Source organism: Eretmochelys imbricata, chromosome 8 (assembly GCF_965152235.1).
Source record: "Eretmochelys imbricata isolate rEreImb1 chromosome 8, rEreImb1.hap1, whole genome shotgun sequence".
Taxonomy (NCBI): Eukaryota; Metazoa; Chordata; order Testudines; family Cheloniidae; genus Eretmochelys; species Eretmochelys imbricata.
Window position 1 is genome coordinate 685,738 of NC_135579.1, and position 14,857 is coordinate 700,594.

At 62.0% G+C, this 14,857-nt stretch overlaps 1 protein-coding gene and 1 long non-coding RNA gene across 4 annotated transcripts in view; one reads left to right on the forward strand and one right to left on the reverse strand.

Annotated features, from left to right (window-relative positions):
* RGS14 (regulator of G protein signaling 14) overlaps positions 1-9,160 on the forward strand; it is a 17,919-nt gene extending 8,759 nt beyond the window's left edge. For 2 of the 3 annotated variants that reach the window (XM_077824809.1, XM_077824811.1), the window contains 9 exons: positions 5,176-5,296; positions 5,426-5,562; positions 5,636-5,839; positions 6,112-6,188; positions 6,789-6,915; positions 7,343-7,424; positions 7,785-7,843; positions 8,149-8,269; positions 8,615-9,160. In XM_077824809.1, the coding sequence (XP_077680935.1) occupies positions 5,176-5,296; positions 5,426-5,562; positions 5,636-5,839; positions 6,112-6,188; positions 6,789-6,915; positions 7,343-7,424; positions 7,785-7,843; positions 8,149-8,269; positions 8,615-8,859 (1,173 nt within the window). In that variant the 3' untranslated portion in view covers positions 8,860-9,160. The remainder of the gene's footprint in view (positions 1-5,175; positions 5,297-5,425; positions 5,563-5,635; positions 5,840-6,111; positions 6,189-6,788; positions 6,916-7,342; positions 7,425-7,784; positions 7,844-8,148; positions 8,270-8,614) is intronic. The other variant, XM_077824810.1, reaches the window with a different exon arrangement.
* Positions 9,161-13,822: 4,662 nt separating this feature from the next.
* Positions 13,823-14,857, reverse strand: part of LOC144269500 (uncharacterized) — a 29,868-nt gene continuing 28,833 nt past the window's right edge. The window contains exon 2 of the long non-coding RNA XR_013346940.1: positions 13,823-14,424. This is a non-coding gene — a long non-coding RNA (uncharacterized LOC144269500). The remainder of the gene's footprint in view (positions 14,425-14,857) is intronic.

The window sequence follows — 14,857 nt, forward strand, 5'->3', positions numbered from 1 at the left end:
CAGACCACCTTGTCTGGCTTCCCCTTCTTGCATAGCTCAGTGATGGGAGTGGCTATGGCGCTAAAGCGGGGCATAAATCTTCGGTAGTATCCTGCCATCCCAATAAAGGCTTGGACCTGCTTTTTGGTGTGGGGAGCGGGCCAGTCTCTGATCACCTCCACCTTGGCTGGTTCCGGCTTTAGGTGGCCGCTCCCCACCCGATGGCCCAGGTAAGATACTTCCGCCATCTCCACCTTGCACTTCTCCACTTTTACAGTCAGCCCAGCCCCCTGGAGTCAGTCCAGCACTTGTCTAACCTGGGACACGTTGTCCTCCCAGGTCTGGCTAAAGACACAGATGTCATCAATATACGCCATGTTAAAACTCTCCATCCCCTTCAGTAGCAGATCCACCAGGCACTGGAAGGTGGCCAGCGCTCCCTTGAGGCCGAAAGGCAGGGTCAGAAACTTGTAGAGCCCCAGAGGGGTGATAAAGGCCGATTTCAGCTGGGCCTCTGCATCCAGCGGCACTTGCCAGTAGCCCTTTGTAAGGTCCATGGTGGTAAGGTATCGAGCTCCTCTCAATTTGTTTAGGAGCTCGTCAGACCTGGGCATGGGGTAGGCATCAGATACAGTGATGGCACTGAGCTTCCGATAGTCCACACAGAACCGGACCGACCCATCCTTTTTGGGGACCAGCACCACCGGCGAGGCCCAAGGGCTGGCAGATGGCTGGATCACCCCCAAAGCCAGCATGTCCCTGACCTCTCTTTCCAGGTCCTGAGCAGTTTTCCCTGTGACTCGGAAGGGGGAGCATCTTATCGGCGGGTGTGACCCTGTCTGCACCCGGTGGACAGTCAGATTAGTGCGTCCTTTCTGGTTGGAAAACAGCTGTCAGCACGGATGCAGCACCCCCCTGACCTCAGCTTGCTGGGCAGGGGTTAGCTGATCCGAGAGGGGAATTGTTTCCAGGGGGGAATCAGCTCTGGTCCCAGGGAATAGATCTACTAAAGGGTCATCTCCCTGCTCCTCCCAATGTCCACACACGGCCAAAACCACGTTCCCCCTGGTGTAATATGGCTTCATCATATTCACATGATACACCCGGCGGTGGTGCGCCTGGTTCGACAGCTCCACCACATCGTTTAACTCATTTAGCTGCTGGACATCCTTGAAAGGGCCCTCCCAGGCGGCCTGTAGTTTGTTCTTTCTCACGGGGATGAGAACCATCACCTGATCCCCGGTGGCGTAGGCCCGGGCCCGCGCCGTGCGGTCATACCAGACCTTCTGCTTCCTCTGGGCTCTGGCCAGATTCTCCCTGGCCAGGCCCATGAGTTCAGTCTCTCTCGGAAGATCAGGACATACTCCACCACTGACTCTCCATCGGGAGTGGTCTTCCCCTCCCATTCGTCTCTCATCAGGTCCAGCGGGCCCCTCACCCTCCTTCCATATAACAGTTCGAAAGGTGAAAATCTGGTAGACTCCTGGGGTACCTCCCTGTACGCGAACAGCAGGTGAGGCAGTACTTGTCCCAATCCTGCGGGTGCTGGTTCATAAAGGTTTTCAGCATCATCTTTAGCGTCCCGTTAAACCTCTCCACCAGCCCATTGGCCTGGGGGTGATAAGCTGAGGCCCAGTTGTGCTGGACCCCACATTTCTCCCACAAGCACCGGAGCAGGGCCGACATGAAGTTGGATCCTTGGTCTGGCAAGACTTCCTTGGGGAACCCCACTCAGCGGAAAATGGTCAGGAGCGCGTTGGCCACGGTGTCTGCTTCAATGGAAGCTAAGGGCACTGCCTCGGGGTAGCGGGTGGCAAAATCTACCACCACCAGAATGTATTTCTTCCCCGACCGGGTCGTCTTGCTGAGAGGCCCCACGATGTCCATGGCCACCTTTGGAAAGGCTCCTCTATGATGGGCAAAGGTCTCAAAGCCGTTTTCCCCTTGTCCCGGGCCCTCCCCACCCTCTGACAGGGGTCACAGGATCGGCAATACTGCCAGACGGTGGTAAAGACCCCGGGCTAGTAAAAATTCTGTAGCAACCTCTGCCGGGTGCGCCGGATTCCCTGGTGCCCTGCGAGGGGGATGTCATGGGCCAGGTACAGGAGCTTGCGGTGATACTTCTGGGGGACCACCAGCTGCCTCCGGATCCGACAGGACTCCACTTCCCCTGGGGGAGCCCATTCTCGGTACAGGAACCCCTTCTCCCACAAGAACCTCTCCTGGCAACGTCTCCTCATGGTCCGTACCACACTGAGGTCAGCCAGGTCCCTGAGCTTCCGCAAGGAGGGATCTTTCTGCAACTCGGCCTGGAACTCAGCGGCTGGGGAAGGGATGGGGACCGGCTCCCTCTCACTGACCAGGTCTGAGGCCACAGCCTCTCTGAGCCGTGCCCCACGGCGCTCCCTCCCCACCAGGGTAGGGTCCTGCGCCTCCGGTGTGGTACCCACCCCAAGGTCGGGGCGCAGTGCCCCTCGCTGGCTCTGGCTACGGGTCACAACCAGGGCAGTCTGCAGGTTGCTTGGCCAGTCCTCTAGGTCCCCCGCATCAAAACCTCGGTGGGGAAATGGTGGTGCACCCCCATGTCCTTGGGGTCCTCCTTGGCCCCCCATTTCAGGTGTACCCTTGCCACGGGCACCCATCAGGGTCAGGTAGGTGTTGGGCACCACCCAATCTGGGGCCACCACCTCGGGCCGGGCCAGCGTCACCTCCGTTCCCGTATCCCAGTATCCATCGACCTTCCTCCCATCCACCTCCAGGGGAACAAGGCACTCTCTCCGGAGGGAGAGCCCCGCACCCACCCTGTAAACCGAGAACCCTGAGTCCAGAGCATCCAGCCCTCTGGAGGAGCTGGCCTGGGGTATTCTTCCCTCCTGAGCAGGTGATAAGCTGGCAGCCCCCCTTGCCTGGGCCATCTGCCCCTCGTCCAGCTGGGTCCCTACCCAGTTAACCCTGGGTAGGTTGGGTCTGCTCAGTCTGTCCCTGAGCCTGGGGCACTGGGTCCGTACGTGGCCTCTCTGGCCACAGTGATAGCAGCTCAGGTCACGTTGGTCCCCTCGAGCGGGTCGGATGGTCCTGATGCTAGGTGTTCCCCTTGGGAGGGGGTTCTCCATATTTCCCTGCTGGGAGGTCCCATGGTGACTCTCTCTTTGCATCGTGGGGGGCCTGTTCCTTTGGGACTCCTCCCTGCTACCCCCTGACCGACTGTTCACAAACTCGTCTGCCAGCTACCCTGCGTGCTGGGGGTTCTCTAGCTTTTTGTCCACCAACCACAGCCTCAGGTCGGAAGGGCACTGTTCATACAGTTGCTCCAGTACGATTAGGTCAAGCAGGTCCTCTTTAGCTTGGGCCCTAGCTGTCCACTTGTGGGCATATCCCTGCATCCGGTTGACCAGTTGTAGGTATGTGACCTCAGGCGTTTTACGCTGACTCAGGAACCTTTTCCGGTACATCTCAGGGGGTCAGCGCAAACTCACGGAGCAGGGCCTTTTTGAACAGTTCGTAGTTCCTTGCCTCCGCCCCTGTCATTCGACTGTACGCCTCCACGGCTTTGGGGTCCAGTAAGGGGGTGAGAAACTGGAGCCTGTCTGCAGGGTCAACCCTGTGCATCTCGCAGGCATTCTCAAAGGCCGTCAGAAAGCTATCTATGTCCTCCCCCTCCTTACGCTGGGCCAGGAAGCACTTATCAAAGCTCCTTGCAGTCTTGGGTTCCCCTCCCTCACTGCAGCCGGGGCCCCACTGCTCCTCAGCCTGGCCAGCTCCAGCTCATGCTGTCTCTGCTTCTCTTCATGCTGCCTCTGTTTCTTCTCCTCCTGCTCATGCTTATGTTGCTTCTCCTCATGCTGACGTTGTTTTTCATGATCCTCCAGCTCCCTCATTTTCATCTCCCTCTCCCATTCCAGCCGCATCCGCTCCAGGGATGGGGAGCTCCACTGGGAGGATCCCTTGCTGGCTGCCGGGGTCAGGGTGTCCTCAGTATTCACTGGGCTTCCCCCTACCCCTCCCCTAGGCATAGGTAGGAAGGGTCTCGGGATGTCCTTGGCAGCAGTCTGACCCCTCCCAGCCCGGTCAGGCCCCAGGGCCCATGCTGCGTCCGCCGGGCGGCTTCCCTCAGGGACAGGGATTGGGTCATCCAAGCGATCCCTCTCCTCCAAGTGGGCAATCAGCTGTTTCTTGGTGGACCTCCCAATGCGCAGCCCCCTCTGCCTGCACAGCTCCACCAGGTCACTCTTAAGGCGTTTAGCGTACATCTCCCTGCTGGCCACTCGCAGGCCTGTGCAACTTTCCACGGTTTCCAGGAAGAATCCCTAGTGTGCCAGTCCTTCTTGAGGTCACCACCTCTTTGCCAGGGTCGAGCTGCAGACTCTTCTGCCCCTGGGACCGCTCGCTGCAATCCCCCGGGGGACCCTGTTACTGCAAAAGTTCTTCTCTCTGGTCACATACTCCCAGGGGTTAACTGCCCCCTGAAACCGTCTCTCTCTAAATCTTCAGCACACCTGGTCCCCGTCAATCCCCCTTCGTTTTACTGTTCCCCAGTCACTTACTGCAGGAAGTGCTGTTCACAGGGTGCAGTACATCCCACCGCTACCACCAGTTGTCATGGAGTGTTGGGGAGTCCAGGGCCTGCACCCCTCTTCCTGGGATTCACTGTGACTCTCAGCCAGCCAGTAAAACAGAAGGTTTATTGGACAATAGGAACACAGTCTAAAACAGAGCTTGTGGGTACAACCAGGACCCCTCAGTCAAGTCCTTCTGGGGGGCAGGGAGCTTAGACCCCAGCCCTGGGGTTCCCTGCGTTTCTCCAGCACCAAACTGAAACCAAAACCCCCCCAGCAGGCTCTCTCCTGCAGCCTTTGTCCAGTTTCCCGCGCAGAGGTGTTACCTCCCCCGCCCCATCCTGGCTCAGGTGACAGGCTCTCAGGTCTCCCATCCCCTGTGAAACTCCCCTGCCACATTCCCAGGTCAACTCCCCCCCTCCCTGCTGCGTCACACCTGGCACCTGGGGTAGTGACACCTGGCTGCTCCTCCAGCATGCCAGCAGGGAAGGGCTCCCCCATTCATCACCCAGCTCTGCTCAGGAGCCAAGGGGGGCTCAAAAGTGGGGAGGCAATGCCCTCCTCTCATGGGGGGTTCCCTTTCTCAGGGGGGCAGCCCCAGAAGCTCCCTGAGCTGAGATCTGCCTCTCTTGTCCCCTAGAAGGTGAAGCTGAAGCCGGGGAAGTCCCTGCCGCTAGGGGTGGAGGTGGCCGGCAGCTGTGCTGGCAGGAGCCCGCAGAGGTCCTTCAGGAGAGGGGAGCGGAGAGAGCCCTCGTGGACAGGTAAACCCCACGCTGGGCCCCACCTGGCTGCCATCTCAGTAGCCCCTCAGGCCTGTGGCTGTCCCTTCCCAAAGGGCCCTGGAGCTGGCCTCTTGTCCTGATGTCCGTCCGTCTGTCTGTCTGTCCTAGAGGTGGGAGACGGCAATGGGGGCTTGTCCCTGTGGCGCGAGTCCCAGGGCTCCTTGAATTCCTCTGCGAGCCTGGACCTGGGCTTCCTCTCATCCTCCTGCAGCAGCAGCAGCATGGCCAGCAGCTCCCAGGCGGAGGTAAGTGCCCTGCCGCGGGACCTGCTGCGTAGCCACGCCGCCCACCGGGCTGACGCCGCTTCTTCCCCTGCAGAGCCACAGGAAGAGCCTGGGAGGCGCAGAGCCTGACCCGCAGGCCAGGCCCAGCAAGTACTGCTGTGTGTACCTGCCGGATGGCACGGCCTCGCTGGCCTCGGTGCGGGCTGGCGTCTCCATCCGCGACATGCTGGCAGGCCTCTGTGAGAAGCGCGGCTTTAGCCTCCCTGACATCAAGGTCTACCTGGTTGGCAACGAACAGGTAGGGATAGTCCTAGGGTGGGGAGGAGAGAGCTGCGCAGGCCAGGGACGGCCTGGGAGCTGCATCAGGAGCAGGCCCTGGAGCTGCCTCGCCCGAGGGACCACAGGGCCCCGCACTGACAGGCGCTGCCCACCTGAGGCACCTCTCTGCAGACCGGAATTCCATGAGGCAGGGCTTTGGGGGGCGGTGCCAGGGCCATGGGAGGGTCTGTGTCTCAGGTGGAGCCGTGTTTCTGATTCTGACGTGTCTCCTCTTGGCGTGGTTCTTCCCAGAAGGCGCTGGTGCTGGACCAGGACAGTGTGGTTCTGATGGACCAGGAGGTGAAGCTGGAGAACAGAATCAGCTTCGAGTGAGTAGCAGCTGCTGGAGAGACAGATGCTGCTGCACCCTGTGAACGTGGGGCCAGCGCCTGCAACACTGGCTCTGCATATCCCTGCCTCTCCAAACCTTCCCCGTGCTCCACGCCCCGGCTCGCCATGGCACCAGCACCATGGCCATGGGAATGAGGCAGCGGCTCTGGTGCTAAGTGCAATGGGGCTCACTGGGGTGGCAACCCTCCCCGACTCTGGGGTGGGCCCTCAGAAGAGCAGATGGGAGCATGGCTCTGTCCTGCCCCTGCACACGCTGGCCTGGGCGCTGCAGGTGCTGGCAGGGCTCATCCTGACTGGCCAGCGAAGGCGGCTTCACCCCAGGATGAACATGCCTGGAGCGGGCATCTGGCAGCCTGGGCTCACCAGTGCCCAGTGCAGCTCCACCAGGCTCACTCTGCCCTGCCCCACCCTGCTCGGCTCTGCCCTGCCCAGCCCCACCTCCTCAGCTCCTGCCTGCCCCACCCCGCCTTGCCAGGCTCAGCCCTGCCCCATCATTCCAGATGCTGTCTCACCCCACCAGGTCTTTCCACATCCTGCCATGCATGGCCCATGTGTTTCCTTCATCTCTGTCTTCCTAGGCTGGAAATTTCCCCCCTCAGTAAAACTGTGCGAATCACCGCAAAGTCAAACAAGTGCCTACGGGAGGCGCTGCAGCCCGTGCTGAGGAAGTATGGTGTGGACGTGGAGCGGGCACTGCTGCGGCGGGTGAGAGCTGGCCCACAGCCTGGGCAGGGGGCTGCCTTCCCCCGCACTGGTGGAGTCCTAGGAACCTGCAGAAGGGGGCTGCTGTCTTTCAGTGCTGGGCATAAGCACCCACCTGGGGCTGCAGGGGTAGATCTTAGGGAGTCCTTTGCCCCCATGCAGAACTCAGCCCTGCTCAGGTAGGAGAGGCCAGACTGTGCCTTGTCCTGCAGGCAGTGCCCCACCCATGGAGCCTGGGGCTGGCTACATGGCTTTCCCCAGAGGCTGCCTGCCTGCCCTCCTGTGGGCAGAGCTCCTACCCCAGGGGACCACACCTCCAGCCATTGTGTGGCCTGTGCCCTCACTGCCCCTCACACCATGGCCAGAGCCTGCTCTTGCTCCCCACTATGCGCCATCCCATGCAACCCTCCCCGACTCTGTTCTGCTGCAGCAGGGGGAGCCGGGAGCCCTGGACCTCAAGAAGCTGGTCAGCACCGTGGCTGCGCAGAAGCTCATCCTGGAAGCTGCAACAGGTATGGCCTGCAGAGCGGAGCAGCCAGGCTGGAGCACCCCCGTGGTCCCACCGCCTATCCAGGCCAGCACTAAGTCTGTGTCCAGCCCAGGGCCCTGTGGGCCCCGCACAGCACTGCGTGGGCCCAGGCAGTTGGGTATCTTCCTCCTCCCCAGTCAGCCCCAGCTTCTGCACCAGTGGGGTGCCATGTTCCTTGGCTATTGGCCGCCGTGAAATCCCACAGCAGTGAGTTCCACAGTTATCGTGGTGCTGCGTTCTTCCCTGGTGGGCCCGGGCTCCTGCAATGGCAGGTGGTCTGCTCCTGCCCTGTCCCGCGGGCAGAAGGCTCTGGGCCTGACTCGCTGCGGTGCTTGTGTTGCAGAAGTGAAAGTGACGGGTGCCAGTGACGCTGCCGTGGCCACTTCCCCCCTTCGGTGCAAGGTGAGTCCTGAGCACCAAGAGGCGCCCAGGCAGGGGGGCTGAGGGGGTGCCCCAGCAAAGGAGGGCAGCACTAGATTAGGCCCAGGCTGTCGCTGTGGCTGGGCTGAGCTGGGAGTCCCTGGGAGTGCAGCTCTCTGGCTCACTTGGGCGGTGAGCCCCGTGGCCGGAGCAGGGTACAGTTCTGGGCCAGGCTGGCTTTGGGGCATCTCTGTGCCATGAAGGGGAGGCAGGTCTCCCTGCCGGGCTGGGCTGGGGTTGCCAGCTCACTCTTCCTGCTCCTCACATGCTCTGTCCCCCACTCCCAGGAGGGCGCCCCCACAGACACAGAGGTGGAAGCAGACATGCTGTCAGAGGTGCCGCCATCCTTCACCAGGTCCAGGCCAGCAGCCCCGAGGGGCGTGAACCGGTGCACGTATGACCTGGAAGGTGGGCAGCCCTGGCATCTGGCACGCTTTTAAACCAGCACCATGTGCAGGGGGCGGGGGCATATCTGGGGTGCTGGGGGCAGAGGGCATCTGTGGTATGTTCAGTGTCAGAAGGAAACGTGGGAGGTGGGGAAGTGCAGGGGCAAATGGGGTCTGGGAGGGGGGGTCTGAGTGCAGGATGGGGGCTCTGGGGTGGGGGAGGGGAGTCTGAGCGTGGGATGGGGACTCTGGGCAGGGGAGGGGAGTTTGAGGCAGGATGGGGGCTCTGGGGCACGGGAGGGGTCTGGGAGTGTTCTGGGGAAGTCTGGCTCTGCCCAATGACTTCACTCTCCCCTCCTTCCCCCAGGACTGGTGGAGTTGCTGAATCGTGCCCAGAGCTGCAGGGCCAACGACCAGCGTGGGCTGCTCTCTAAAGAGGTCCTGGTCCTGCCCGACTTCCTGCAGCTGCCGGGGCAGGATGCTGGCCCCAGCAAGAGCTCTGAGCGGCAGCATGGCCCCTGCGATGCCAGCCCCACCCGAAAGGGGGCGGGTGCCCCCTGCCCCCTGGATCCTGCACTGGTGCAGCCACCTGTCCATTCTGAACTGCACTGAGCCCCATGCTGCACTTTCTTGAGAGCTAGCGCTGAATTGGGGTCAGTCCCAGTGCCCTGGCCAAATCCTGCCTCCCTAAACTGCTCTGGCGGTTTCAGGAAACTACAGTATTCTCCACTTCCTGTCCTAAACTGTTGTGTAGTGTTGCTGTGAGTTGTTAAACAGCTGCCACGTTCCACGCTAGAGGTGGCTGCATCTCAGTGGCAAGTGAAGTGAGCCTGTATATAGTTTGAATGTCAGTTGTTTGTAAAGCACTTTGGGATGTAAGATATGCCTGATTAACAACCTGCGTGGCCCAGTGCCTCTGTGCTTCTGTCACCAGTCCTTGCCATGGGGACAAAAGGGGATGGGAGCCTGCAGCCCCCAGATCAGTGCTGCCTATGTCTGCACAGAGGGGGCCATGGAGAGTTGGCAGCTGCCTGGGGGAGGAGGCTCCCTGGGGTAACCTGCCAGTGGGGAGGGGGATGGTGGTGCGTCAGGACGAGGAGGATGGGGAGGCACTTTGGCGTGGTGTCGAGGGCAGGAGTGGTTCCCTAGGGTGGCCCTTCGATGCGTCTCACTGGGGTCTCGGCCAGACACCTGCCCCTGTTTAGCTCCAGAAGTGCGGGCAAGCAAACCCCAAACCCTCAGCTGCTACAGGGCTGCAGCAGGGCCTGGCTGTTCCCAGCAAGCGAGAGCCCCTGCACTAGCTCCAGGGTACAGGAGTCCCCAGTGCCCAGGCCGGCTGGACAGGCTGCATCTCCTGGGAGCCAGACCCCATGCCCATTGGGGGGTAGCTATGGGGCTGCGAGGGGAGCCCAGAGCCCCCCAGGCCACATCAGCTTGCCGGCTGTGGTGCTGCTTTGCATGCCAAGGGCAGCTGCGGAGGTGGCTGCTCCGCATTGGCTGCCCTCGTCTGCATGTGACAGCACCTCATCGGGCTGCGTGTGAACGGGGGTAGGAGAGGCAACCAGCTGCCTGCAGCCTGCTGCACAGCCCAGGGATTACGGACCAGGCCGGTAGGCAGGGGTGGGGGCATGACTGGCCATGCAGAGGGGCAAGGGGCAGCAGAGACCATGGCAGGTGATACTGCAAAGAGCTGGGCTGTAGGGGGTTTCACGAGAGGGCACACTCCCCTCATCAGTGCATCTCTAGTGACCCATTGCGGCGCCAGACGGGTGCTGCGGGGCAGGGTCTGTCCCAGGGCCCCAGGTCAGCACTAGGGGGCGCTGTGCCGCAGGGAGCAGGGCGAGGTCTGTCCCAGGGCCCCAGGGCAGCACTAGGGGGCGCTGTGCCGCAGGGAGCGGGGCAGGGTCTGTCCCAGGGCCCCAGGGCAGCACTAGGGGGCGCTGTGCCGCAGGGAGCGGGGCGAGGTCTGTCTGAGGGCCCCAGGGCAGCACTAGGGGGCGCTGTGCCACAGGGAGCGGGGCGAGGTCTGTCCCAGGGCCCCAGGGCAGCACTAGGGGGCGCTGTGCCACAGGGAGCGGGGCGAAGTCTGTCCCAGTGCCCCAGGGTGGTGATAGGGGGCGCTGTGCCACAGGGAGCGGGGCGAGGTCTGTCCCAGGGCCCCAGGGCAGCACTAGGGGGCGCTGTGCCGCAGGGAGCGGGGCGAGGTCTGTCCCAGGGCCCCAGGGCAGCACTAGGGGGCGCTGTGCCACAGGGAGCGGGGCGAGGTCTGTCCCAATGCCCCAGGGCAGCACTAGGGGGCGCTGTGCCGCAGGGAGCGGGGCGAGGTCTGTCCCAATGCCCCGGGGTGGGGCTAGGGGGCGCTGTGCCACAGGGAGCGGGGCGAGGTCTGTCCCAGGGCCCCAGGGCAGCGCTAGGGGGCGCTGTGCTGCAGAGAGCGGGGCGAGGTCTGTCCGAGGGCCCCAGGGCAGCACTAGGGGGCGCTGTGCCGCAGGGAGCGGGGCGAGGTCTGTCCCAGTGCCCCAGGGTGGCGCTAGGGGGCGCTGTGCTGCAGGGAGCGGGGCGAGGTCTGTCCCAGGGCCCCAGGGCAGCGCTAGGGGGCGCTGTGCCGCAGGGAGCGGGGCGAGGTCTGTCCCAGTGCCCCAGGGTGGCGCTAGGGGGCGCTGTGCTGCAGGGAGCGGGGTGAGGTCTGTCCCAGGGCCCCAGGGCAGCGCTAGGGGGCGCTGTGCCGCAGGGAGCGGGGCGAGGTCTGTCCCAGTGCCCCAGGGTGGCGCTAGGGGGCGCTGTGCTGCAGGGAGCGGGGCGAGGTCTGTCCCAGGGCCCCAGGGCAGCGCTAGGGGGCGCTGTGCCGCAGGGAGCGGGGCGAGGTCTGTCCCAGTGCCCCAGGGCAGCACTAGGGGGCGCTGTGCCGCAGGGAGCGGGGCGAGGTCTGTCCCAGGGCCCCAGGGCAGCACTAGGGGGCGCTGTGCCGCAGGGAGCGGGGCGAGGTCTGTCCCAGTGCCCCAGGGTGGCGCTAGGGGGCGCTGTGCTGCAGGGAGCGGGGCGAGGTCTGTCCCAGGGCCCCAGGGCAGCGCTAGGGGGCGCTGTGCCGCAGGGAGCGGGGCGAGGTCTGTCCCAGTGCCCCAGGGCAGCGCTAGGGGGCGCTGTGCCACAGGGAGCGGGGCGAGGTCTGTCCCAGGGCCCCAGGGCAGCGCTAGGGGGCGCTGTGCCACAGGGAGCGGGGCGAGGTCTGTCCCAGGGCCCCAGGGCAGCACTAGGGGGCGCTGTGCTGCAGGGAGCGGGGCGAGGTCTATCCCAATGCCCCAGGGCAGCACTAGGGGGCGCTGTGCCGCAGGGAGCGGGGCGAAGTCTGTCCCAGGGCGGCGCTAGGGGGCGCTGTGGTGCCTGGCCAGGGGTGGTGAAGGAGTTTGCAGGAGGTGGGTGCTTATTCTACTGTCCCTTCTCCCTGTAGCTTTCTACTTCACTTCCAGCGTAAGTGGCTGAGCACATTCCCATGTGCTGACCAGTAGCCGCTGTGTTTCAGCCCAGAGGCAGCTGCAGTCTCATCCCTGGGGCAGGGGCTTCATCCTGACCCTTTGCTCTGCCCCAGAGAAGCAGGAGAGAGAGTCTGGGGTGGATCCTATAGTCACTGACCGACGGTGCTGCGCTTTGCTGAGCCCCCCAGCCAATATGCCCCATGCCGCACAGCGGGCACCGGGCCGCAGGGAGCTTTTGAGAGGCTGGCTATGCGGGCCGGTGGGGTGTGCAGGCAGGTGGGGATCGAGCTGCCCTGCCAGCCTGGAGCAGCTGTGGAACAGCACCCAGCAGGGGGTGAGTGCGTGGGGAGGACGCCATGGCTCGGACATGGGCGAGGAACCTGTTTTCTCACTGAGCTGTGCCCTGGTCCCGAGGCTGCCTCCCCCTCGCTCTGTGCAAGGGCAGGACCCGCCTACTCTGGGCAGGTCCTGGGGCAGCTCAGTTCTCCCCATGGAGCTGGCGGCGGGGGCATTAGTTCGGGGGGATGCTGCTGCCAATCTGGATAGTGATATTCCTGGGATCCTGGGGGGCATCCGATCCACCCACCTCCCCAGGGCACTTGTGGGGCAGGTCTGCGAGCCAGTGAGGATAGCATAGCAGTGCCCCAGGGAGCCTGTACCCTAGTGCCAAAGGCTGGGTAAATGGGGGAGGGAGGGATTAACATCCTGGGAATCCCACTAGCTGTGCAGGCTGCAGGGGGCCTGGTGGGGTCTGGTTCCCCCACGGTGGGGTCTGGGTTCGCCCTGTCCTGTTGTGCCCCCAAGGAGTAGATGCCATCAGACCTGCTGGCCCTGCCCAGGTACCAGGCAGAGTTACCCTGGCGAGTTCTCCTTATCCCCATGGAGATGGCCTCCAAGGTACCACGCGGCAGCTGTCCCTGGGCCAGGCTCACCCGCAGCGAACAGCCCTGGCTGGAAGCCAGTGGACATGGGGGCCGGGTAGGACCAAGGAAGCGGGCAAGGGACGCTGCATGGTTACTTCCGGCTACACTGCCAGGTGGGTGGAGCGGGGGGCAGGGCTGGCTGGGTGTTCCTGGCCCCCCCAAGGCTGATCAGAAACAGCCCCTCCCCGCCCTGTGGTCCTAGCAGTTCTGCCCAGCCCCACGGCTGGGCTCCCTTGGAGCTGCTGGCCTCCAGGCCAGGTGCATTCACTGGAACCCTTCAGCGGCTGGGCTGTCCTGCTGCTTGGATTGTGGTGGTGCCTGGATACAGGGAAGCAGGCCCTGCCCTGGCAGCATTTCCCTGCAGTCAGACACGTGAGCCGGTTATCATCTCGCTGTCACAGGGCCGGAGCTCAGCCCAGACACTGCAAGGTCGCGCAATCTATGGTGGAGCTGAGAACTGAACTGGGTCCCTGAGCCCCACCCGGTCCCTGGCCCACAAGGCAGACGGGCAGACAGCTGTGAGCAGGGAGAGCCAGCAGTTGCTGGCAGTCCCATGACAAGCTTTCTCCTGCAGGACCGCAGGCCAGTGCCTTCTGCTGCGCCAGAGTGAGCCCTCAGTGCAGCTGGGGAACAGAGAGCCATGGAGCCCGGCATAAAGGTACCACAGGCTGGGGGGGCCTGCAGCCGGGCAGAGGTGCTGAGCCTGTCACTGCAGCACCCGTCACGCCCTGGACCCAGGCTGGGCTTTCGCGGTGGAAGGAGCAGGGGGTTCTGGCATCAGTGCAGCCAAGCTGCAGCACGGGGGTTGTGCCTGGTAGGACCCCCGTCCAGGGTGCTACCTTATGTGTTGAGGTCCCACTGCGTCCGCCCATTCCACCAGCCTGGCTTCCCTCCCCCTGTCCTTGCTGTGCCAGGCCCTCCAGCCTTCCCTAGCGCACACACAGTAAGGCCACAGCCAGCTGCAGATGCAGACTGAAATCAACTCTGTGGGAAGAGTCAGCCCAGGGATATATCCAGCACTCATGTGCACATCTCCTCTGGGGTGTAAACCCAAAATAATATTGTCTTGCGCTGTTCAGAGAGATTTGCACAATGCAAGCTCATAAAAATCTCCCCCTCCCTCAAGGTGGAGAGATGCACAGCTTTTTGCCTCCCCAGGTGTGAATTGCACAAACTGGGTTTTGAAAAGAACAAGAAATAAGTTTATTAACTACAGAAGGTAAATTTTAAGTGGATATAAGGGATAGCAAACAGAACAAAGCAGTTTACTGAGCAAATAAAACAAAGCACACAAACTAAGCTTCATACACTACAGAAACAGGTCACACATCGTAATTTCTCACCCTAAATGTTGTTTAGAAAGGTTGTAGACTTTTTGCAGCTCAGAGTTCCAGTTATGTCTCTTTACAGGCTAGACCCCTGGTCTCAGCCTGGACTCAGCCCTTGCCTTCCCGTAGCTTAGCTCCTTGGTTTCTGCAAGTGCTTTCAACCATCTCCCTTCTTGGATGGGGAGGTAAATGGAGAGTGCTGAATGCCTTGCTTCCCAGCTTTAAAGATAATTTACATAAGGCGGGAAGCCTTTCTTTCCAGTGGAAAAGTACCAGCAGTGTCCAAGGTGTCAGAGCAACCATGAGACGATGTTTATTTGCAAGGTCCACAGGAAGGAACTCCTGTGAAGATGGGGGATCCACATCTTTGAAGACTCATTGTCTTTTCCCAATGGCCCATTAAGGCTGATTGCTTACTGTCTGCTTTCCCAAGCACACAGTTGTAACTGGTACCTAGAAAATATTCCTAACTTTAGATACAGAAATGATACATGCATACAAATTGGATAAACATATTCAGTAAATCATAATTTTTCAATGATACCTCACATGACCCATATAGTATAAAACAGATCTTAGTTGTACCCTATTCATATCATAACAAGACGTCTCTGAAGAATATGGGGTGTCACATCACAGGGGACTCCTGCGGAAAGGAGCAGAGCCCCGCGGAGTCAGCGCTGACCGCAATGCCCTACAGTGCACTCTGCTTGTCCCTGGTGCTGCCAGCTGCTGCGGGCACGTTATGGGATGGCTGCAGAGTGCTCCACAACGCTCTGTACACGGCGCCCAGCCCAAAGTGGCTGCAGGAGCAACAAGGCTGGCTGAAAGGGGTCCTGGCAGCTGGTGCCCACCCGAACCACCTGCACCTGGAGCCAGCTGCTGA